Source organism: Schistocerca serialis, chromosome 5, assembly GCF_023864345.2.
Source record: "Schistocerca serialis cubense isolate TAMUIC-IGC-003099 chromosome 5, iqSchSeri2.2, whole genome shotgun sequence".
Lineage (NCBI taxonomy): Eukaryota > Metazoa > Arthropoda > Insecta > Orthoptera > Acrididae > Schistocerca > Schistocerca serialis.
In genome coordinates this window covers 655,454,183-655,481,073 of record NC_064642.1, presented here as the reverse complement: position 1 = coordinate 655,481,073, position 26,891 = coordinate 655,454,183, and the positions used below count along the sequence as shown (strand labels likewise).

The following is a 26,891-nucleotide window of genomic DNA, read 5'->3' as shown; positions in this document are numbered from 1 at the left end:
ACAGTACTGCAGGCATACTATGCACAGTTCCACTCACTAATCCGATATGGGATCATTTTCTGGGGATACTCAACTCACAGTGTAAAGGTTTTTAAAATGCAATAAAGAGTTTTAAGAATAGTTTGTGGCCTTAAAAAGATGGAGTCCTGTAAATCCCATTTTACTGAGCTTGGTGTTCTAAATGTTCCAAGTTTATTCAATTTTGAAACTCTCTTGTTCACTAGGGACTACCTCCTGAAAACAGGCAAACTACTACAGAACAAAAGCGTACACAGCTATAGTACCAGAAGGGAATCAAATATACATCAAAAATATCACAGAACAACCACCTATCAGAGGAGCAAAATTAACATTGGTGTAATACTACATAATAAGATACCAGAGGAAATAAAAAATACTACTCATCCAATATTTAAAGCTAAACTAAAGGCATTTCTAATAAAGCACTGTTTCTAATCTGTCAGAGAATTTCTGAATAAGTAACAAAATTAATTGTAGCAGGTACCTAATTTTAATTGCTAATACTATGTATTATTGTAACTTATGTTTGACCTATCCAATATCAATTGCACAATATGATAAAACTGGACCAATAAAAAATCAAATCAAATCAGATATTGGATGTTTTGTAACTTCAGTCTGATTAAAAAACGACAGATTAAATTGACATTTATATTCTTCCCTGTCACAAATATTTGGATTTTTATCAGAATATGTCGCGATTTCCGAGAGCCCACTCAAGCAAGCGAGAAGCTTGTTTCTCTCGCGACTTACTGGGTCGAGTGCTATCGTCTTTAATGGTCACGTGATCCTGACTGCATAACAGATCTTTGTATTCACGGAACTTCATAGGTGCATTTGAACATGAGAGCGCGAAAGTGACGAAGAGCTAAAGGTCAACAATAAGTGTTAAACATAAAAACTGCAATTTGAAAGCCATATAGTAATTAATGGGAGAAGCAATGATGGAAACTGGAGCGTTGACGGTTTATCAGTGCAAAGAATGTAATCATATAGTAAGTGACAGTAGTGTGCGTGTTAGTGAGAACGGGAAAATACTGGTATTGACAGGTGAGTCAATTTACGTTGTCTGGAAGTATAAATTTTTCTTCCTTGACATTACTGTTTATTTGCTCGTAACACTTTACAGCACCTTATATGAATATAATGTTATTTCTAAAGGCTGTGTAAGAACATCCACTATGTTCATTTACTGTCACCGGTACCATTTTTTGACGATTGTCGACATAGCGTTGTGAGCAAGGTAAGGGTTGCTACATACTGTTGCCAGTAATCATTCGCGTAGAGATTTGTGTGCACATTTATGGATTTTGAATTCTACGAGTGCCTCAGATAACGTAATTTCTGCGAAATTTGCATGTGTAAGAGAAGCGTGTTTTATATGTCGTGCCTTGTTTCCCATTAATTTCGTTACATATGATGTATATATTTTCACTGACGTTCGGTTTCGAATGAAAATACATGTCGATTTTCGAAAAGTAGATTCGTAAACCTGCTGTTCTTAAAATTGAAGTTCGTTTAGTGATTTGCTCTGGTTCCATGCAAACACGTCTAGCCTATGCATACAATTAAAGTGCAGTGTTCGATGCTAAATTATTCGCTTTTGTTATTTTTGGTTCTTACTGCCAATGTGTGTCTGGTGGAATTTTTTTTTTGCTTTGATTTTGGTATTGAGGTGTTGAAACGATGCAGCTCGGTAGAGTTAAACAAACACCACTTCGGACCTGCCAGTACCAGACGGAACTACATCAGAAATCAGGGCCGCGTAATTGCAGTGTACTTCTGTGATGTCAGTTTGCGGGACAAAGTGACACAGAAATGATTGGTTGAAATGTACGGAAACATATGACTGTGCACTTCACAAAACTCAGAAAAATAGCATCTTATAACATCTTTAATGGATTACAATTGTAATCGGTGAGCTCATACAAATGCCATGTATGAATAGAACAAGATGTGGAGATATGTTATGGAATGGAAACACGCTCACTTGTAGGTAAAGCAGTGGGTAGACTTCAGTTTATTAGGATAGGGCACTGAGAACTGCAGTCAGTCTACAAAGTAGACTGCTTATAAAACACTCGTCCAGTCCATTCTAGAATGTTGTTCTAATGTGTGGGACCCATACCAGATAGATCTAGCACGGGATATTGAACGTATCCAAAGAAGGGCAGCACAAATGGTCAGAAGTTTGTACTTCTCTCCAGAGACCTCACAAAAATGCTGAAAAACTTTAATTTCAGACACTTGCAGATAGGTGCAACTTATCTTGTGAAACCCACATAAAGTTTAAAGAACCAGATCAGGCCTAAGTGAAAAATGTAGGAATGCAACGTACTTCTGCTCCTAGGAATCAAAAGGAATTTGTAGTTTCCATTTCAGTGTATAATACAATACAAAGTTACATTTTGAATCCAATAACCAATGAAATTTTCTTTTTTAAACCACAATCAACTTAGTGTAATTGTTTAGCAGTATGTTGAGAGAGCAGTACAGTATACAATATACTTGAAAGATTTTTATGCACTACTGATCCACAATCAAATTATTGAGCATGCTCTGTAGGCTCTGCCACAGGAAAATGTTGATTTATTTATTAATTTTTTTTTTTGAAAAAGAACTTTGTCAGTATTTTATTTGTTGCAGCATAAATGTAAGCTACAGGCTACGTATTTAACATCAATAGAGGGCTACCACGAATCTCTCCTGTTAGTTGTGTGTGTATAATTGTTTCTACTTTTGTGAGAAAAATCCACAAACTGGATAATCTGCACTGGCTAATTGGGAAAACAACTAGATGAAATGCTATGCCACCATTACTTTGCCAAGGAATCACTAATTCCCCTCCCTCCGTCCCCCAATTTCTCTACAAACTGACAACTCTCCCATCAGATAACTATTTTGCTATAGCAAAAGTTATACCAACTACAATAAATTTAAAAGTCTGACTCAATTTGAACCAACAGTACATTTTTGTCTGTTAAAATGGCATTAACAGGAAGGATAATAAGAAACAATGTTTTACTTATTGTAGGTATGTGAATAGGTTGGTGAAGGCATGATTAACTTTGTAATTGATTTGGAGGTGTAAAAGTTGCAGAATTTTACACAGACAGCTGCCACCTCTGACAACAATGATGACATTAATGTGGCAGAGCACCAGGGTGAACTGTGCCTGGATGACAGATATGGGTATGTTGTTCCATGCTGCTGAAACAGTACATTAGAGTTGATCAACTGTGGTGACTGGTGAGTGTTGGATGCCAGTCTCTTGGCAGTCAATTACCAGATGTTTTCAGTGGGTGAAAATACCTGGAGAATGTGCTGGCCATGCCATCAGTCGAATACCCTCTGTATCGAGGTAGACAAGGCAGCAAGAGCAGTGTGCTGTCTTACTTTGTCTTCTTGAAAGTTGTTGTGAAGGCTTCAAAGATAGGGCACACCTGTTGGCTACTGTCTAAATTACTGTCTATGAAAACCAGATTTGATTGTATTGTGCACAAAGTGAGCAGCGGTGTTCTTAAAGACATGGAGTCCACCCCTACCGCCACTTCCTCCTTGCAGCTAATAAAAAGATGTACCACCACCACATCCAATATCAAAGCACCAAACAAAAAATAGAAAATACACACCAAATAACACCCCCCCCCCCCCCACACACACACACATAATTCAACTGACAGCCATCTTTCCAGCAAGCTTCATGAAGCCTTGAAAAAGGCAGTAATTCTTATGTAAACTCTCCCAGCCAGGAAATAAGATAGAAAAGCAGAAGAGGACCTTCTGTCCCTCCCAAAAACATATTTGACAGCCTCCCCTGAGCCAAAGCAGTATTTTTCTATTCATTTTCCATGTGAACATTTTACTTTCCCCCTTCCTCTCCTGTAACTTTCTCCTTTCATTTTTGACTAATCTATTGACCCCAGCATTAGGCCTTCATGTTAATCTGCCTGATCCATATGTAATGAGTCAGATCTTTTACTTTCCTTGCATCTATCATTCTTTCAGGAAATTAAAATCTAATTCCTGCTTGTGGGTTCGACTCACCTTTTTTCTGTTTTCAAAATTTTGTTGTTCGATCATGTCATTTGTGGAAGGGCACTCTGTCTGTAGTGCAACATCCACTTATGGGTCATTCCATGTCAATTCAACCAATTTGAGAAAATGTTCCAGCTGATAATCTCAGATTTGGCTGAAATTTAGCACACCAATGCTACCAAGTGTGGAACACTCATGTGCAAAATTTTACGGTCCCCTGCCAATTAATTCCAGAATTACGGCTTGTGAAAGAAGGTGGTGTGACCTGGAAATTGCAACCCGCATCTGGCAATCTTATCTTCAGACCCAACTTCAGGTCTTAATAACTTTGGAACTATTCCGCACAGTCCAGTTAAATTCTTACAACCCAGTAACATCCATTTAGCGAACACACTCTATGAATCAAAACACCAACATATTTCTGAGGGAAAATAAAAAATTCCAAAATGTGATTTAAAAAATGTAATACGTTAAAAGGTACATATTTTAGGTGCCCTCTATGCCAAACAGAATTCACTCAAAAAGTTGACAGAGATGTATTTGGTTACGTTTCTTTTAACACGATTTAGCAAGTAATAGTGATGATGCAGAGAGCTTGTTTCAGATAAAGCTGCAGCAATTGTTGGGAACCATTAGGCAACAGAAAGTTAAACAGCGGTACTTTTCAGGGACAGAATGAGGCATTTTTAGGCGGGAACAACAAAGGGAAACAAGCAACAATTACAGGTTACTCATGTTTTTAAGACTCTAGTTCAGACTGCTCAGTACTGTTGTGGAAAGTCAGTATGGAAGCAGAAGAGTGTACTAGTTGTGCTTTTGTTCAAACACGTTGCAGTATTGGTAGAGCACAAACATCTGAATGTCATAAAACAACATATGGAACAAAATGTGGCATTCGCTTTGTACAGTGTAATCTGGATGAATCGGACCAAGATTTGTTGCTATGGAGATCTGGGATACACCCTGTGGGCCCAAGAAGTACAGTTACAGGGGGTCGACAGAAGTGTCCGATCTCACGCGTTGGCTTTGACCCGTGACGTAAGGGTGTTGTGGTGTGTGACGTCATTACGGCGCGGAGTTTGGGCTGTGAGTGTGGCGTGTTTGTAGATGTCGTCTCGTGTTGTGGTTTGTTGTGCCCTCTGGTGGTATGTTCAGGGTTTTCGTTTGTTTGGTGTATTGGGCTCAGTTTGATGTTGCTCTGTGGTGAGTGCTGCTTGCGTATTTTTGAAGTGGAATTTGTATCAGTGAGTTAACGGTTTTGTGTGAAGGTTAATGTAGTGATGATTGCTGTACGTCGGGTGGTTTTGTTATTAAGTTTAATCGGTTGTGGTTTTTTGTTCAGGAATAGATATGAAAGACAAGATCAATAGTTCTCGGTTGAGGACTATGATGGGGGACACAGCTTTAGAGCTGATTAAGTTCCTACAGCTTTTCGGCTTAATTGCCGAGGTGGTGAAGTGCGGTGTGTGCCGTGAACCAATGAAATTGGTTAAAGTTCCGGCCTCTCGGACCAGGGACGGTTGTATGTGGCGCTGTCGCAAAGACGATATATGGCGTTCCATACGCCGCGATACCTGGTTCGAGAAGTCTAGGTTGGGCATGCGCGAGATTGTGCTTGTTACATATTATTTTTGTTATCGATCCCCACAGAGTTTTTGCGCGCATGAGACTGGTGTGAGTGAGAGGAGCGTTTTAGATTGGTATTCCTTTTGTCGTGAAGTGTGTTCAGAATTTATTAAGTACAGGGGTAAGTTGGGGGGGCATGGGGTTGTTGTGGAGGTGGACGAGTCACAGTTTGGGAAAAGGAAGTATGGGAGGGGGAAGTCTGTGGCTGGTCTTTGGGTGTGGGGGGCTGGGCTGGTCTTTGGGTGTGGGGGGCTGTTGTTCCGGGGGGGTGGGGGTTCGGAATGTGTTTTTAGGGTTGTGGAAGGGAGGTCCAAGGCTGAATTAGTGGGGTTAATTGAGGAATATATAGAGCTGGGGTCGACAATAGTTTCTGATGCTTTTTCTTCTTATAGGGGGTTGGGTGAGAGGGGATTTAATCATTTAGTAGTGAACCATAGTTTAGAGTTTAAGAATTATGAGACCGGGGCTTGTACTAATACAATAGAGGGGATGTGGGGGGGGCGGTTAGTCAGTTCTTGGGAGGGGGAAGAGGCGCTCTTCCAGCCTTCAGTCTCATTTAGATGAGTACTGTTGGCGGAAGAGTGTCCCAGAGGGCTATTGTATTGTTTGGGTTTTGTTAAGGGCTGTGGGTAAAATGTATAGGCCGAAAGTTGTTGGTTAGGGTGGTCTGGGTAGGTGGGTGGATGGCTGTGGCTCGGGGTGGGGTGGGTGGTTTATTTTGTTGTATAGTATTTGTTAAGGGGGGGGGGGAGAAGGGGAGTGAGTTTGTTTTTTGTTTTAGTTGTGGAGGATCTATTTTGTTGAAGTTTTTGTTGGGTTGCTGTTCAAGGGAAGTGTTCGATCCCAATTTATGGGATCGGGAGCTGCTGTAGATCTATATAGGTCAAGGGAAGTGTCCGGTTCCAGATAATATTGTGTTTTGTGGTATTTGGTGAGTTTTGTGATGTAGATTTTTTTTGTCGTTTAGCGTGGTTTTGTATGGGGGTGGGTGGCTAAATTTGTTTATATTTAGTTTCTCCCCACCCAAAAGCCCCCAATTTCCCATGCTTGTCCCATTAGAGTCATTAGGCTTTTTGTGAAACGTGCGTGTGTGTGTTTTTCGATGTATTTTCGTCTTTATGATACGTATGCAATGATTTTATATCCGCCATATTGGAATTGTAGTTTATGGTCGTTTCCGCCATATTTGTGACGTCATGGGTCAAAGTGGACGGGTGGGATCGGACGCTTCCGTATTTCCGTTACAGGAAACTTAAGTGTTTATCATCATATGAAAGTGTTTCTGGATAAGTATTCTTTCCTACAAAGAAGTTGTTTTGATCCATTTCGGATTCATAAGAAGACAGTGAAGTGTAGCCTCAGAGAAATTGATATAAAATCAGTATTGAAAGTGAATCAGTGCATGGGACTTAACATGAAACCAGGACTAAAGTTATGTTCCCGGTGTGTTACACTGCTAAAAAATGAAGAATATTCTGATAATTTACATGACAGTGACGAAGAGTATCAGCCACCTACAACTACAGCGGATGAGCAATTAAATACTTCAGTGACTGCTCTTGGTTTGTCTCCCATGAAGACACAGAAAGTTGGGAAAAGAGACAGGCCCAGCTATGGTAGAAGAAAACTACAAGAAGCACATATGGAATTAAAACACAAAATAGCTGACACACTAATGGTGGAAGAGGAAGAACAATCTGCTCCACAGGAACAGAAATCATGCCAGAAATGATGCGATTTGGACAAAATTGTGCTTGATTTGAAAGAAAAATGTGCGATATAGACTATGTGATCGCCGTAAGCTTATTGACACCAGTGCTTACTAATTTAAGTTATATATTACAGCACTGAAGATGGTCACTAAGTGACCGAAAATCGATTTTGCGATAATAAACAAAAATATACGACCAGTGCTGTCTCTCCTTTCAAGTATACCCATTATCTGGTCGTAGTGCACAGGACACTATGGAGTCGCCAATCAACCAACTGGACTTGTTATGACTTGTTAGATACTGATCATATGTTGTTATAAGTATTTGCGAAATTTGACAAAACATGTTCGTGGAACCTGCTTTGTGGCTTGGAAGCCTTAGAGCAAAGGATGTCGGTGGTTATGTCAACACCAGAACAATTGAAGATGATACTTAAGAACTGCAACTCTGAAATGTCAAATATTTCAAATCAGTGCAGTGATTTGTGTCACAATCTATTTGCGAGATCTGTATCATCTGCAATTGTAAATGGAAATAGTTCAGAGGCAAAATTGTGATAATAATACGGGTAGATTGAAAAGGAAAGTGTCAGCATGGGGAAAAATGATAGTGAAAGTGAACTATTTTGCAGTGTATATTGTTGCTCTATTAATTGTGAGACAGAACGTTTTCAGGCAATTTTTGACCATTTATTTTCAACATAATGTAAGTGTAATTCTAAAATTAAGTGTGGATGACGACATTCATATTTAGAACTTTCAGATCAGACACGTCCTTAAAGTTGGGTAAGTGTGTCAACACTGCAGATGTTAAGTACCAAGGATAGTTCCACCACCACTAGATTGATTTGGACAAAGAAGTCAGTGATTTCCAATTACTTAATGGATTTGTCAAATGCTATTTGTATTGCTTTTAAGATGATGATCCTTGACAGTGTTTCTGAATATTTTTCACTTTGTATAAGACTGAGATATTACACATTTAGTTTCGATGAAACTGTCAATATTAAAGGTAAAGAAGAATTACAAACAACCATTACATTCTAGTCAGAGAGAAAGTGTTACACAACATCATGTCACCTAAGAATTGTATTGGCAAAGGTAACAACGAAATGTTACATCAGAAATTATGTAAAGATCTTTCTGAAGCCAACTTGTTGCTAAATAAATGCCTTATGCTGGAATCTGATGCACCTAACCAAAGAGCTTAGAAAACTAGAAGAATGTGGAAAGTGTGGTTTCGAAAAAATGTTAAAACATTACATCATAGCTTTCAAACATGTGATGGAAAAGAAATGCTTGTTAGGTGCATGACGGAAAAGTTGTAGGGTTTTAGACCTCAAAGAAAGAAAAAGGACAGAAGCTGCAGTGACATGTTAAAGGTTGCAAAAGTGATACTGTTCAATTTCAGGCAAGATTACTTATTAGACAAGTGGAAGGTTCTGTGGTCTGAAAAAGATGACGTAGTTTTAGAAAACATAGGTATTGACAATTACTGGCAGCAGCACATCTTAAAAAAAAAAAAAAAAAAAACAGAAAAACTCATCATTCATAAAGTATCAACATTTACTGAAACTTGGTAAGGCTTTTCTTACATCACCCCATGGAAATGTGGACGTACAGAGAAGATATTCCATTTAAAAGCACACATTAGGAGAAGACAAGGTGCACTGACTGAAATATTTTCAGTGTTTCGACTGTGAGGGATGCTTTGGGTCAACACTCATATTTACTTTTTGTGCCTACTGACACTCAGCTGATTAGACACGGACAGTAAGCACATAATTATACTGCTTAAAAGGAAATTGTGAAAGGGAAAAAAAAACTTAAATTAGGAAAAAAAACAAAAGCTGAACAAAACCATCTTGAACAGGAGATTAAGAAGATAACATGAAAAAATCAATTGATTTTCAGACAGCTGCTTTGAAAGAAAAGAAAAAAGAACAGCAGCTATATGAGGAGGCACGGGAAGAACGTCTCTGTCAAACTTTTATAAGCAGCAAAATTGGCACAGGTTAAGCTTGAGGGTGCACAGATCATGAAAGTGGAAGAAAGAGTGAAAGAAAGGTAGGTGGAAACCATTCAGAAAAATCTCTAGAAGAAAAAATATGAAAATACACTTCACCCTTGAAACAGAAACAAACAAGAAATAAATATCCTACACATCACAGTAGTAAACAAATCACACACTGGTTCTCGGTGTACAGAAAATCTACGTCAATCAGTAGAGTTATTCACAATAGGCCAAACCACCCAACAGCCCACAAACATACCAGCCTCAGTGCCTCCTATAGAGACTGAACAGAATTTAAGTGGATGAAGCTTGCTATGCACAAACATTGAACATAATCAGATGTATTGCCACAGAAAATAGTTAAAAAATAAACACTGTTGACAAATTGAACCATAAAATAAAATAAAAACAAAACTGACACTGAACTCACAGCAAATTACCAGTAACAATCTTGCAACAAAAAACACACAAAGCACACAAGATAAAGAAACCCTCGAAAGGAAAACACAGCATACACTGACATTTGACAACAAGATATCTCTCTCTCTCTCTCTCTCTCTCTCTCTCTCTCTCTCTCTCTCTCTCTCTCTCTCTCTCTGTCTCTCTCTCTGTCTCTCTCTCTCACACACACACACACACACACACACACACACACACACACACACACACACACACACACACACAGGAAACGTTGCAAGAAAACAAGATATACACGTGGCTTATAAAACAAACGCCCACCTGCAGGAAAGATTAAAAATACCTAACATCACCACAGATAAATTCAACAAAGCAGGTATACACTAGCTAACCTGCAAAGAGGGTGATTCAGTAGACATCGGACAGACATGTAGAAATTTCAGGATAAGATACTTCGAAATTCATGAGCACTGAAAAGTGATAATACACATTGTACATTTGCAGACCACCTCATTGAAAGCATCCACCACCCTAGTGGCATAGAAGCAGATATCCAAATCCTAAACACCAGTAATCATCTGTACATTGTACAGCAATAGATGAAAATTACTACGTTAAAGAAACTGTCACATGACAAAAAATAATCAATTACCAAACAGTACTGTACAACAACACATTATTCGACACATTAAATGTACTATCAGAACACAAAAATGAGAAGGAGAAAATGTGAGTGCACACTTTCAAAATATGAAACACGATGCATTGAATAATAAACCACATCAATAGATCTCCATACCAAAGCTCCACAATTTTTTACCAATGTCCATGGATCAGTTCAGCTATACACAAACATCAAAAAAACATTTGATACACAAATATAAACCAGTCATAGCTCAGGACAAGCCAAATAAAGCAATGGTAAGGCCAAAAAGAAGGGGAGGAGGATGACAGTTGGAACTATTTTAAACAAGGTTCTGAGTGGGCCTTTGGTTGACCATTGTCAATGGTGTGTGTGGTGAAGAAGTGTTCTTGCTGCAGAGAATGAGTAAAGGAGAGAATGTTCTTTACAAATGCACCATGGTCGAACTTAGGTTGTGGGCTAAAGATGAGGCTTTTAAAAAGTACTAAGTTTTCTGCAGAGGTCAAGTGTTGGCACAAAGGTAGACTGTAATGTTAAGGGATGGACATTCAGGGGCATTATGGTTCTTGGTGGTGGGAAAAGTTTTTGGGGGGTGTAAGGTGGAGTAAGTCAGCAAGGCACAGTCAGGGTTTGGCAAGAAGGCAGGGTCAGTGTGTGGTGTGTTCTTTATTGGCTAGATGTAATCTCATGTGGGCATAAGATAGGAGTGGTTGATACAACTTCGTCAGACAGTGGTAGGAATGTTGTTCCAAATGTTGAATAGCAAGAGCTTCTAATGCAATGAAAGCGTTCAGAAGTTGTGGTCAGAGTAAAAGGGTTTGTGAAGGAGCAGAGGCTGTCAAGTATTGCTTGAACTTAGACTGTATGATTATGGAGGACCAGATTGCTGATAGATAGGGACTGATGCAACTGGAAAAGGTGAAGGTTCATGCAGTAAGGTGAGTGACAGCCCTAAGATCTTGACTTTTAACAGGAAGCCTGTCAGGTGGGGTACCATGTGCCAGACAAACATTTCAGAAAGCGAGTGTATGATTGGAGTTTAGATAGTGAGAAGGAGAGTTCTGGAGCTGGTAGAGGTAGAATAAGCAGGGATCCTGGGTCATTTTCTTATGGACAAGTCACTTGTGGGACCTGTCTCATGTCCTCCCATCACTTTCTACTGCAAACCAGCCACAGGCATTTCCTACCATATAAAAGGCAGAGACGTGTGTGAAAGCAGTGATGTTATATATCAACTATGTTGTAATTACTGACCAGCATTCTATGTGGACATATAGGAACAAAACATCTACTCACATTAATGGGCACTGTGAAACTGTGGCCAACCGCAAACTTGACCGTACACTTGTTGAACATGCTTCTTTCACAACACAGATCATTTATTGCCTTCTCCCATCACTCTTCTCGCCTCCTCTCTAACCCCCGTAAAGTCAGCAGCTCCTCAAGGCCTCAGCTCTATCCCAAAACTTGACATCTGTATGCATCTCCCTCCACACACTAGGAATTAGCCTCCTTCCTCTGCCCCCACACCTACCTTTTATCTACTCCAGAAACCCACTGGTTGCACCATTGTGGCTGGTTACAATGCTCCCACAGAAAGATCATCCAAGCTATTGTCCATAACCTCTCACCCTACATCCAAGACACTGCTCAGTTCCTTCACAACCTTTCCACAGTTCCTGTCCCATTGCCAACAGATTCCATGTTGATCACTGTTGATGCGACAGCCTAGTACATAAACATTCCTCATGTCCATGATCTTGCAGTCATGGACAACAGCCTTTCCCAGCATTGTCCTGATACCAAATCCACTATTTCTTGCACACTCCTCCTGGCCAGCCATATCCTCACACACAGTTATTTCACTTTTGAAAGCCAAATCTATAAACAGATCCGTGCTACTGTGAGGGGACGTACATGACACCATCCAATGCCAACTTATTTATGGAGCGCATGGAAGAATCCTTCCGTCTATTCAATACCTGAAACTCCTTGTCTGGTTCAGATTCATTGATATTTTCATGATCTGAACTCATTGCAGGGACATCCTTTGCTCTTTCCTCCATGACCTCAACCTCTATTATCAAACCACTTCACCTGGCCCTTCTCAACTCAACAAGCCACTGCCCAATACATCAGTCTTAACATCTCGTCAACATCTACTATATCTGAATTCTCCAAATCACTGTGAAGTGCATGGCAGAAGGTATGTCCCTTTCTACCTACTATTAGGGCTTTCTCCCATTCCATTCACATGGATCGTGGGAAGAATGAGTGCTTAAATGCCTTTGTGCTTGCTGCAATTAGTATAATTTTCTAAGTAGGTTTTCGTGGGATAGTTTGCATTTGTCTTGACACATTTGCCAGTTAGTCTTTCAGCATTTTCATGACACACTCACCGTAGAAACCGGTGACCATCCACACTGCCCTTCTTCATATCCTTCCAATGGTCCCTGTTAGTCCTATTTGGTATGGGTCTGGCCACACACACTTTAGCATTATTCTAGGATGTGTCGCACATGTGTTTTGTATGCAGACTCCTTTGTAGACTGAGAGCATTTTCGTAGCATTCTGCCAATGAACCACAGTCTGCCACCTGCTTTATGTACAACCGAGCCAATGTGAGCGTACTATTCCATGTTCCTACAGATTGATGATGGATAATTTAATCTCAAACCATACAGGTTAAGAGTGAATGTGTCACGTTATTTATTTATTTTCTGAAACATATGCATGACGAAGTTCCACAAGATACTTATCAAAAACTAAAATATTTTGATTTGCTGATGTTTTAACAAATCATGTTAGACCTCTCTAAATAAGAGCATTTATGAAAATGTTGTAATTAAAGGAAAAATAAAAAAATTCAATAAAAAACAAGCAACAGAGATTATTTTTTATATTATAATTATTTTTAATGTTCATGATACTATCAGGTGTGATTAACACATACACACTTCTTAGATTTTTCATCTTTAATTGGGAAAATGAGCTACAAAAATTTGTAATTTTTAGCAAACATCAAAATTGTTTCGAAAATATGAATAGTCACAGGATGTTAACACTCTTGAGAAATGGTAAAGTGGAAAGACTGCTGTCAGCTGTGACTTTAATGCCTCAAATTCTTAACCTATCAAAATATTTCTATATAAAGATAAGAGCATTTGAAATGTTTTGATTCTCTATAAATTATTTTTGCGAAAAACCCTATCCTGACTATTCTGAAAATTGCATGGTATGTTAATTGGCCATTGTACTTACGGAAAGTATAATCAGAGTGGGTAATATTTTGTGATGAAAATTTGAGAAATTTTTGTCAGGCATAACTACTCAAAAGGTCAAAAAATTCTGGATATGTAAAGATTTAAATTGATATCTGTTGTTGAGTAAATGTAGTGTTGAACTGGTATATCTTAGTCAAAATAATTATTTTACGACCTTGTAAATGAGAGGGAAAATGATTGTTCATTTTGTTCAAACATTTTTTAGAAATTTTCTTTATAGAAAATGGCTTTGTATATTCAGTTTTCTTTTTCTGATATTATTCACAAATTTTTATTGTCTTATATCATGATATTACTTCCTTATGACATGCTATGAGCCTACCCTGTAGCAATCAATACTGCATTGTTGAAAAGAGGTTTTTTTTCTTTAAAAACAGAATTCCCCTATGTACTTTCATTTAAAAGTAAGAGTTTCATGTTTTGTAAAACTTTTGATGTGGTCCATATAACATTTTGTATAGCATCAACAGTTCCACGCATGAGGTTAAATCTGGTTGCAAGATGTTTACAGAGACCTCCTGGCACATCACATGTGCTTTTTCCATGACCTGTTGCTGAAAATATCCATTTTTTGTCTTAATTCCTATGCTTTGTTTACCAAGCTGAAAGCTGAAAGTGGTTTTTAAAAAGAGATGCTTGACCATCAGTCACATACTCATGTTTAGAAAATGTGTGACATCTAGATGCTTGCTATGTTACCAGTTACCATGCTGGCAGCATAGCATGGATATGCACTGTCATTAATGAGATCATCACTGACAGTAGTGAAACAGTGTGGTGTTGCGAGGAAGTGAGCAACACAAGTGAATATTGACACTTGTGTACCAGTGGTAACTTTGAACTTCATTCAGCAAAGTCAAAATGAAGAACTAATACAGGGGCGGGCAAACGTTGCACGCGGCTCATGAGCGCACAGCACTGCACGTGTGTTGCTTGCGTGCAATCGTCGACTGGGGCAGTGGTGACAGCCGGCAGGTTGCGGCACTGTAGTGCCAGGCTAAGCTGCGGACGTTGATGCGTAGCGACCACTACGTAGTCAACGTTGTATTTCAAGAACCGGAAATGCGGAGTGAAACAAGGAAACGGAGAAGTGGAGATTTCCTACCTTTTAAAAAGTAACGGGAGAATCATTTTTTCTTTGTGCAAAAACGTGAAAATTCAAAATGTTTAATATGTGGCAGTATTCTCGCTGGTCAGCGGAAGTTCAAAAGGACGAGTACAATTTATTGTCGGATTCTGAGCGGATGGGGAAATTGACTGAGCTTAAGAAGAGCGATCTGACGATACTAGATGAATCTGTCGTAGTTGCTGTGGTCACGAGAGATCTGCGACTTCCTTTCGTCATGTCTCTCATGTAACTGATTTAATATTTTATGGAGCACCGTTTTCAGTTTTTCAGGACGACAACAATAATAGCGCAGCGGTACGAGCTTGATATAGCGAGAGCTGGAAAACCATTTGCTGAATTAGTAAGTGTCGGTTAAGAGCAAACATCAGTGTTGAAAATTTAAGTAACTGCTTGCGTTTGTCTGTATGTAGAAATTTTGTTCCACTCCACCTGTGATAATTAAATAAAACGTATTGTAGGTAATAGGTACTCTTTCAAAACATGACATCTTTCAAGCACTCCTACTAACCTTATTTTGCTCCACTCCACCTGTGATAATTAAATAAAACGTATCTTAGGTAATAGGTACTCTTTCAAACCACGATATCTTTCACGTGCTACTACTATTAATCTTATTCCTACATTCAATAAAGCAAGCTAGGAAACAAAATGCATTGCAGAGGAAGGAGCGGACAGAAGGTATGGTGGGGAGGGGAGATACGCGGGTGACCAGCTTGCCCCTGTGTGCACGCAGAACACCTGTTAACTGCATGCGTGCAAGTGCACCGCACACGTGCAGGATTCGTGCCCGCCCCTGAACTAATATGTCAGTATTCTGAGACATGGTTGATTAATTACTTCTGCTATGGCCTGTCTCTGAATCCTGTGGATGTGATAATGAACTGCTACTTCCATGACCCAGTGCCTAACCTTTTGTAACAAAGTTCCCTAGCCCTGATTTTTTTCTCCACAAACCTCCCACAATGCATAGGTTATGTCATTGTCAGTATCCTGAAGGTGTAATGCTTCAGTACCAAAAGGCACAGCACACTTCTGCAACTAACATATTGTGGCTCTTGACATATGCACAATAGCATCAGGTCGAACTCTGTTTATTTCTTCCCTGTGACACTACTTACGATGAAACAAATAAGTTTTAGATTAGTGCAGTAAATACATGTGCATACTTCCTTCAGTGGCTGGCATTTTACCCATTTTATTTGTAAGGAGTAGAATTTTGTGAGACCAGTTCCCTGTTTTCCTTAGTATATACACTTCTCTTCCTCATCTTGCCATAAATCTTTTTAACTTTTTCACCATTTTTCACTAACAGGGATAACATTAGACTGATTAGGACTTTGCCTGCTGCAATCTTTGTCATCACTCAGGTAATAGTCCAGAGCAACATTAAGTGTATGATTTTGCAGTGGATGCCCATAGTAGGAATCAGGACATGCCCAAATTCTTTTTTTCATTCTTTATTTTATAAGCTTTTGAAATTAAATAACTTGAGGAAGTGGGTATGTATTTCTTTGTATATGCAGCTTGGAGTAGGTATCTGGTATCAGTGTCAGTAATTGTACCTTCTCAGTATTAGCAACTTCCAAGATAGTTGTGTTTAGGTTTTGAAATCACACATCACATTGGGAGCACATGTCACTCTCTTCAGGTTCTGCACAAAGTGCATCTACATTATACACTTAACAAAGTTTGGAAAACGTTGCTTGTGTAAAACTCATCTCAAGTTTTTCTAATTTTTTTATGTATTGTTTTCATCCTGTGCTGCTTATCTTGTGTGAGTGTTGAGTAGGGGATGTATTAGGGGATACAATAGACATGCTAACATTCAACGCATCAACTGCTTCACATCCAGGAATATAAACATCTGCCATGTCTTCTTCAGTTTCACATTCCAGTGACGGTGATCATTCAGGTGAGTTATCAGAATGAGATTTCCACTCTGCAGTGGAGTGTGTGCTGATATGAAACTTCCTGGCAGATTAAAACTGTGTGCCGGACCGAGACTCGAACTCGGGACCTTTGCCTTTCGCGGGCAAGTGCTCTATCAACTGAGCACTTGCCCGCGAAAGGCAAAGGTCCCGAGTTAGAGTCTCTGTCCGACACACAGTTTTAATCTGCCAGGAAGTTTCAGGTGAGTTACCATTAAATTTTTTGTTGTAGTGAGTATAGCAATTTCTGCATATTGAATGTGATGGTAACACGCTGGACACAGTGTTGTTAACAAGCATATTTTACACTAGAAATTAAATTATGCAAAATATGCAGAATGTTTAAAACAATTCTAACACTTCACACAAAAAAATATTGACCCTTTTGATGGCAGTAACTACTAACACATTAACCATACAATATATTGTGCAATTTTCAGTCGTTTTCTGATGGGGCTTTTCGAGTAAACAATTTTGTATAACTTGTAAAAATGAGAGTTTTTTAAACATTTCTAGTAATAAATACTTACACAATATAGGTAGCTGGAGCAGAGAAGATACTCTTTATAATTATATCAGCTGTGTCTGGTGACATAACAAGGAATTTAGCATTCTGTGACCTTCCAAATTGGAAATTTAAGTAGCAAAAATTAAATTTTGTAAATTCAAAGAAAGCCCCTGTGTGTGTGTGTGTGTGTGTGTGTGTGTGTGTGTGTGTGTGTGTGTGTGTGTGGGGGGGGGGGGGGGGGAGGGGGGGGGGAGGGAGACTAAATATTTATACATATAAAGATAGTGCTTTAAAGGAAAACGTGATCAATCTTCAGTACTTTCGGTTTTTCTTTCTGTTGTCATAGTACGACCAAAAGCCAGCGTGGTAGCCATCCCATTGTGAGGGAGGGGGGAAACAGATTACTGGACAGGAAGTTGTTGCTGTGACTTGGTATTGCCCATGGGGAGGGCTCCTGTCTGGAGTAGAGGGCATAATGAAGGATAGTTTGTGCATGAAGCAACTTAAAACACTGGTGGTCATACGGCCCCAGCAGTCTCTTTAAATGGAAAGGCCTCATACAATGCGACGAAGTACGATCACAGCACGTTCCCTTACCTGGCCATGGCAAGGGAGGAAAGAAGGGCTAGAGCACAAGGAGCAAAATCCTCCCCCCAATACCTGGTAGTTGTGCCAGGACTGATAGCGACAACTTTTTCTCCACAGTTTTTTTTAAACGTTGGATACACTTACCAGCCAGAAGCTTAAAATGTCAGATGATATGTTAATGGCTTCTTTCGATATTGTGAATTTGTTCACCAATATCCCAATCAAGGAAACCCTTTCCATTATCAAGAATAACATTTTGCGTAATGCCACTATGAGCAATGGTGAGCTAGTTGAGTTTCTTGATCTCCTTCAGTTCAGTTTTTGTGGCGGCGTTCGTAGCGACAAACAATTCGCTGTAGAAACGGCTTACGAAGTCACCGCCACACTTTTAATAGCGGGCCGACCGGTCCGCTGGAACAGTGAACAGAAAGATGAAAACCCAAACACTCTGATTAAATAAAAGTCGGTACTTATCTTTATTAACGAAGATACAGAAACACAGTAGTGAACTCCGTGTCTATAGAGATCTGTCTAGTTAGAGTCTGAGCGGCTAGGTCAGCGTCGGCTGACGACAAACAACTACTCTGCTGCGATGAACACACAACTGACTAGCAAGTACACAATTCGGTGGCGAGTATACAACTGAGCGGCGAATACAGAACTGTCCTAGCGCTCGCGACTCCAGCGCGTAAGAACCCAAAAGCTAGCGGTGGCGCGCGCAGACTTGCGGCGATTTCCTGTCTCGCTGGCGCTGCTTATGCGGACGGCGTCCGGACTTTGATGCTGCCAACCTTTTGGCAGCGGGCTCGGGTGGCATTACTGGCTAGGATATAACATCAGTCTCATATAATTACTTTGGTTTTGTTCATGTCTACCAGCAGCCAGATGGCCTTGCTATGGACAATTGCCTCACAGGCTTATTGGCTGACATTTTTATTAATAAAAATTTGGGGAGTAGAATTTTCAAACTGAATCAGGATTTTTCAGATGACATAGTTTATTTATAAATTTATTTCTCGTTCAGCTACAGGCAAAGCGTGATACACTTACAAACATCAACATAAAAGTTTAAATTAACATTAACAATGATTTACAATAAAATTTTCAGGGTTTCCAGCCACAAAAGTGCTTGGTCACTTATCACATGTATGTCCATCAGATTTCCTCCCTTAAGTCCGTGTACGTCGCACTCAACTATATGCTGCATGGTTTGACTCTCTCCGCACTCACAATTGGGGTCCTGGGAGAAACCCCACTTTTTCAACAAATACCCGCACCGACCAACACCTGTCCGCAGACGATTTAGAGTTACCCACACTCTACGTTGGAGTTGGAAGCCTGGAACTCGTTGAGATGGGTCCTCAATAAGGAAACTGTTATTCACTTTGCTTTCCTGCCATTGCTGTTTCCACAGGTTATCGATATCAATCTGTTGTTTGAGTTCTTTCCAGAAGGGATTTCTTGACATCAATCTGTCAGGGGGAGGAGGTAGGTCCCTGAACTTTTCTTTGTACCTCTGGATTGCTCTTTCACGTCTAATCGAGGGTGGTTCGATATTGGCAAGGACGGGCAGCCAAGGTTTCGGGGTGGGTCTTACTGTTCCTGTTATGAGCCTCATTGTCTCGTTAAGTTGCACATCAATATATCTGACATGCCTACTGCGGGCCCAGACGGGTGCGCAATATTCTGCTACACTATACAGGAGTGCCAGTGCTGATGTGCGTAGAGTTTCAGTGGAACATCCCCAGGTTGTTCCTGCCAGTTTCATTATGATGTTGTTTCTTGTTTTCATTTTTTGGGCGACTTCGTACAGGTGGCTCTTATATGTGAGAGTGCGATCTAGCTTAACACCCAGATATTTTGGCGTTCTATCGTTTTTCAACAATTTACCTTTTATTTGCACTTTTAGCTCACGATTTGCATCTTTGTTGCACAAGTGCATTATTGATGCCACGGATTTAGTCGGATTTACTTTGAGGTGTCAGTTGTCATAATATTGTTGTAGTCGTTCCAGATCCCTGTTTAAAATTTCTTCCAGTTCTTCGAAAGTGTTGGCGTGAGCCGCGATAGCGATGTCATCTGCATACATAAAAGAACGAGATTCCAGGTTTGGGATGTCCGCTATGTATAAATTGAAAAGGCATGGAGCCAGCACAGACCCTTGGGGGAGACCATTTTGTAGTGTCCTGTAGCTGCTGAGGCATTTGTCTCGCTCTCTTGCGTAACTTCGCCTGTGAGGTCCGGGAGGTATTACTACGTCCGGCTGCCGTTTGGTGGTGACATTTGCTTCTCGTGTCGCAGCTCGTTCTGAGCATTTCGATTTTCTTCTCGCAATGCGATCGTTGTGCGGCACGATATTTATAAAAAAAATATGTTTATGAGTTTCATGATTGTGAAGGGCCCTTAGACAAAGTTATGTCCATTTTTAATTTATTCGATGAGCAGCACCCGAAGATTATGTATACATTGGAAGTTGAAGTGGATAGAAAATAGGATTTCCTGGATTTGCATATTATGAGATATGATGAGAGCCTTGGCTTCTCAGTGTTTCGGAAGCCAACACAGTCTGATGCTGTTGAAGTAGGTTGCAATGGCTAATGGCTATAAGCAGTCACTGGTCTGCAGTTTGTACAGGAAGCATAGGCATGTGAAACCACTGTGGACAGATGACGTAAAAAAGTACCGAATGTTGCAATATATGGGACCAATCTCTGAAAAGTTGACCTGCTCCTTCCCAGCAAGGTTAAGGCTAGGATTTCGTATGAGCAGGTAATTAAAGTGTAAGTTGAAACATAGGCTTGGCGAGCTGGGATGGGGACAGGGGTGGTAAATATAATTCATATGGCATATATAAGTTGCAATGCGGACCCTGTGAATCATTGTATATCAGACAAACGGGTAGAAGTTTTGTCACCTGCTTTAAAGAACATGTGGGTGCTTCTTAAGGACTACATTCTGACAGCATTTAAAAAATTAGGGTCATTGGGTTGATACCAGAGACAAACACTAAACGCAATAATTTTGCATCACACATAGAAATGTATGCATTTGGATATTTTGGAGAAACTTGAAATTTGTAAGTGCAAAATAAATGAGCCAGCTAAAGTGACGAATGAACAAGTTGATTTTCAGTTTGGTCAGTTCTTTGATCTGTTGCAAAATGATGCATAGTTTACTCACTCCTCCTACCACCAGCCCCATTGTTACTTCCAACCACCCCTGGACCACGAACTCCTGTACACTGGTGCTTTGCCCACTGACCGTGTTTTCTTCATTCCATTTCCGCCCTCCTCCCTTTCTACCCATTTGTTGATATTGTTATAGCAGCATTTTGCTCCTTAGGTTCATAGTCGTGCACTGAGTTCAGTTTCCAGCATTTTTGTCTGGCTACTATCTGCTACTAGTGCTTCCCCCCACCCCATCGTCTTTTCCACCTCCTTTTCTCATTTCATAAAATACATTACATATTTTACAGTAGGTGTTACAGTTCTTAATTGTTATATTTTATTGCTGATAAACGGAGTAGGTGTGATAATCCATGTTGGGACGAACTCTGTTCGAAGCAGCAGCGAAGAAGAAATCATAAACGATACAAGAAATGTAATTCATTCAGCGAAAAAATTGTTTACAAGCTCTAGAATTGTAATCAGTGGAATCTTACATAGAAGATCGGCGAGTAACACTTATATAAACTGCGCCGTCAGGGAACAGTGCAACGAACTTGGTGCGATTTTAGTCGACCCTAACAAATTTCTGAGTGACAAATGTCTGGGCAGGGATGGCTTGCATTTGAATAGACTAGGCACAGTGACCTTTAGTAAAATGCTCATGGACATATGTAAAATTATTAAAAATAAGGGAAACTGATATGTTCTGAAAGGGGTGAAGTTCCAAGGATACCGTTTGAAAATAAAAAATGTGAATGTAAACGAAATAATGAGGTACTTGAAATAATTCACAAGGACAAAAAGACAGTGAGAACTGACAATGCTAAATACAGTAATAAAGTCCAACAGCTAGAAGTCGAGCTGGAGACTATAAACAGCTCAGTTGTTTGTATCACAGAGCATTGGTGCAATGAAGTGGAACTCGATCAAGTAGTCCTAAAATCTTAAAATTTAACATGTGCATACAGTAGAAGTTCTATGAAGTGTGGAGGTTGTTGTATTTATGTTAAACAAAATTATCCATATAAAGTCAGAAGTGATTTATGTGCAATCAGTGAAGACAAACATTTTGAGTTGGCGGCAATAGAATTTAGAGACCAGTACAGATGTAGAAAATTAACTATTTTGTGTTTATACAGGTCTCTTAGTGGAGACGTAAGTTAGTTTTTGTCTAAACTAAATCAAGTACTTGATATGATATCCACTCCAAAGAGCAACATTCTCATATGTGGAGACTTAAATATAGACAAACTGAATCCAGATCCTATCTGGGAACCATTAATAGGTGTCACAAATTTTCAGTTTAGTGCCAAGGGTTAACAGTGCAACAAGAGTAACAAACCATTCAAAGACAGCTATTGATCAGGTTTTAACAGATTTAGATAAAGAAAACTGGAGTGTAGATGTTGTTGAGCTAGGATTATCTGACCATGCTGATCAAATTATAAATATAAAAATGACTACAGAAATAAAAGAAAATACAAGTATATAGGCGAAATTTTTCCAAACCAAAAAGGCAGGAGTTTGCTTAACAAATAGCAGATGAAACATGGGAAACAGTATACTTAGAGGTATGTGCAAATGATAAATTCAAGAACTTCATGACACTATTCAAACTAAAATTTGAAAAGATCTTTCTTAGTGTTACGTCCATTCTCAACAGCTGAACAAAACAAATAGGTGACAAAAGGTATCAAAAAATCATCTCAAACACTGAAGCACCTCAGCTCTATCAAACACAGTCAAACAAATCCATCTTTCTCACTCTTTTATAAAAGGTGTAGGAAAACATACAGGAAAGTGTTGTGTGTTGGTAAGAGGGCTCACAACTTCAAACTGGAGCTGAGTGCTGAAAACAAAAACAAAGCAGTCTGGAAGATTGTAAGACAGGAAACCGGCAACAGAAAGATGAATGTGTCAGACAAAAAAATAAAAAAGAAGGGATTCTAATAAAAGATCAAAAATATTTGGCAAACTATATAAATAATTATTTCAGCAGTATAGGTACAAAATTACAGCAAAAATTGCAAAAAGCCCTTCAGATCACAAAGCTAAACAAGTGTACCACATTCAATGGTATTACTGCCCACAACAAAGGAAGAAGTCTACAAAGTAGTTTGCAAACCGAAAAATAAAAATTCAGCTTGTTTAGATGAAGTTCCAATTTTTCTAATTAAAGACTGTATAGAGAGCCTGTTATCACCATTAGTTAATATTATAGACCAATCATTCAAGCAGGGTTACTTTCCTGACTACTTAAAATATGCTAAAGTACTGCCTCACTTCAAAAAATGAGATACAAAAAATTATAGGCCACTCTCACTGCTCTTGTGATTTGCAAAAATAATAGAAACTATTGCGAAAGATAGACTTATGAGCTACGTAAATAAGCACAACCTCCTAGCCAAGGACCAGTTTGGATTCCGAACAGGGAAAGGCACAGAAGCAGCAACAGCATATCTCACTAAATATATCCTAGGAGCACTTGATAAAGGAAACTATACAACAGATATATTTCTTGATCTAACCAAAGCTTTTGACACTGTGGATCACAAAATACTGTTGGTTAAGCTAGATGAACTGGGAATAAGGGGGATTGTAAAAAATGGTTCCAGTCGTATCTGGATAATAGAATACAGATGACTGAAATAACACATTTATCATGCAACTCCAACTGTATTGAAAAACATATTTCTGACCCCAAACATACAAATATAGGTGTACCACAGGTAGTGTCCAAGGTCCAGTACTATTTCTAATTTTTATTAATGTTTTCCCACAAAGTATAAAGCATGGGCATACAATATTGTTTGCAGATGACTCTAATGTGCTAATCAGTGACACATCACATGTAGATCTACGAGAGAAAGCTGAAGAAACACTAAAAAGTGTATATGAGTGGGCAGTTAACAACAAAGTGTCACGCTTAATATTAAGAAAACAAGTGCTATGAACTTTTACATAAACAAAAAAACATATTATAATAACCTGAAGTTAGGTAATGAAACCATACAATGGGTGGAAAGCACCAAATTTCTTAGCATGCAAGTTGATGTTGAAGTGGGAAGACTATGTAAAAATACTTCGTAACGGAATCTCTACAGCATGCTATGCCCTCAGAGTTCTTACTTCAGCATGCGATACTTCATGTATTAGGTCAGTATACTTCACGTATATCCATTCTGTTATTAGTTATGGGGTAATATTCTGAGGAGTGAACAGGAAAAATATCAAAGCTATATTCAAATTGCAGAAAAGAGCAGTACGTATAATGACAGAGTGGCAGCATGGCTCGCTGCCTTGAACTTTCCAAAATGCTGGGAATCTTAACAGTCCCATGTGAATATATTTTTCAGAATGTTATGTACATTTAAAAAAAAAATTGGACACTATGTTTACAATGGTTCTGTACATGGTTACGAAACTAGGAACTGCAATAATTTGCATCTGGATAGAAAAAATAAAGTTAAAACGCAACAGAGTGTACTGCACAATGCCATCAAATTATATAATAAATTACTGCAAAACATAAGACATGAGACAAATTTGCTCCTTCAAAGAAAAACTAAAAAAAAAATTTACAAAATAAGTTACTATACAGTAATGGAGTACTTGAATTAGAAAAGGTTACGTAAAATCTGAAAGTTCTGTGTTAAATATATGGAAAAATAATAAATATATAAGACTGAAAAATTTAAATTAGATTATAAGAAAATTTCACTGTCAACTATTGTGTAAGAAACAAATTTACACTGTTAAATTGTCTATTATTCAATGGTGAAATCCATACAACGTAAATTGTTCACGGATTAATAAAGAAATCAGATCAAATCAAAGTACGGCTCTTGTTTAAATTGTGCATTATTGTCTGTGGTGCCTATAGTCTGCTGCTGGTTGGATAATAAAGTTTCTGTGTTTGTTGTGCCTTTATGCTGCTTTTGGTGTGATGTGTGTAGCCTATTATGAAGCTTGGTTACTGGTTCATTGTGGTTTTTGCCACAAAATTATTTTAAAATGTTCTTGGGTTCCTTTCTATTAGTATATGTTATCTGTATGATTACTCCAGAGTACAATATGGTTTCTCTTTTGTACATGGCAGTTATTATTTATTAGATTGTAAAGAAATGGTGTACAGTCATTTCTGGTCCAGTTTTCAGTAATTTTCCCTTATTATTACTGGTAATACATTTACATTCATGCCGTGCTGTCCACGTAGCCTCCTCCTTTATTGGCTCCTTCATCTTCTTGCTCCTACCACACCCCGTTTCCCAGTGCTGAATTCTTCCCATGGCTACTCGATGGTCTGACTGAGGCAGAAATCCAAACATACCTCTCTGATCAGTGTGTCATTGCAGTCCATCAGGCGATGAAAAAAGTAGATGCATCCTTAGTGCCCAAACATACTTTTTTCCTCACTTTTGATAGAGTGGTGCTTCTGTCAAAGATCAAAGCAGGTAATGAAGCTATCACAGTCAGATGCTCTGCTACCAGTCTCATTGTTAAAACCACACTTGAGTCCTGTCGACATGCAGTCAAATGTGTAGCCTGTGGTAGGTATGCTCATGATGGTCATTGTCTGCCTCCTCCTTCCCAGTGTATCAACTGCAGTGGCGGCCATACTGCCTCCTCCTGAGGTTGCCCCGTGTATCACGATGAGCAGGCTGTCCAGGAGATCTGGGTGAAGGAAAAAGTGCCTTACCCAGTTGCTCGCAAGTTGTTGGCTAGTCAGAAACTGTGCATTGTACCATCCGGCACCTACAGTGCTGTTCTTGCTACATCTCGTTCCATGAAGGATTTGACCACGCAGGCATTCGACCTCAAATTTAGCACCACAATTGTGAAGTCGCCCATCATGGTAGTGTCCCGCTCTCCTCCTCCAACTGTGCGACAAGCCACAAAACTTTTCCTTCATGGGGAGGAGTCACCTGCTACACAACTGGCAGGCCAGAAAGTACAGAAGGAATACTCCCATGAAGACTTCCTATGTCCCTCCAGCCAACAAACATCAGGGTCTTCCTCTGCCAACCAGAAAGGTTCCAAGAAGTCTAACAAAGGGTCTTCTCCTTCACAGACTCAGATATCCACTTGATACCCTTGCCCGCCTGAACTTCGTGTCACTGGTGCGAGGTACCAACCGCTTGTCTGCACTGGACTCTGCAGACCGACAGAAGGAGAATGCCGACGCCTCTGTAGACCTCGTGAAAGAGGATCCTCCAGCTTTTGGCAGTGAGTCTTTGAAGGCTGGCATACGGCAGCTGCTGAGGTGCCATCACTTCATCTTTTCCTTGTCATGGCTGTCCTCCAGTGGAACATTCGTGGCCTCCGATCCTGTGAGCACTCACTTTTCTTTCCAGTTGGCTTAGACTTCCACCCTCCCTCCTCCCCCCCGACCCCCCCCCCCCCCCCCCCCCCCATCCCCCTTGACCTCCCCACAAGGACCACATTCCATCTCATGGGGCAGTCATGATGCTCTCATCTGGGATGATGATCACAGTCTCCCATCTCCCTGACTACCCGGCTCGAAGCTGTTACAGTTCTGTTTCCTTCCTCACGTGGATGGCATTTTCCCATTGTACCATTTACATCCCTCCATCATTCGATTTCACCAGGGCAAACTTCCTACAGCTTCTTTGGCATCTCTCCCACCCTTTTCTGCTACTTGGAACTTAAATGTGCACCATCCCCTTTGGTGTTCTTCCAGAACCTGTCAGAGATGCCCTCTTGACTGACATTCTCAATAACTTCTCCTCATTTGTCTTAACATGAGAACAACCATGTTCCTTTCAGATCGATGCACACCTATTCCCATTTGGACCT

At 39.6% G+C, this 26,891-nt stretch overlaps 1 protein-coding gene across 1 annotated transcript in view; it reads left to right on the top strand.

The window, feature by feature from the left end:
• Nucleotides 1-844: 844 nt before the first annotated feature.
• LOC126481557 (uncharacterized) overlaps nt 845-26,891 on the top strand; it is a 69,527-nt gene continuing 43,480 nt past the window's right edge. The window contains exon 1 of the mRNA XM_050105400.1: nt 845-1,071. Within this exon, the coding sequence (XP_049961357.1) occupies nt 951-1,071 (121 nt within the window). The 5' untranslated portion in view covers nt 845-950. The remainder of the gene's footprint in view (nt 1,072-26,891) is intronic.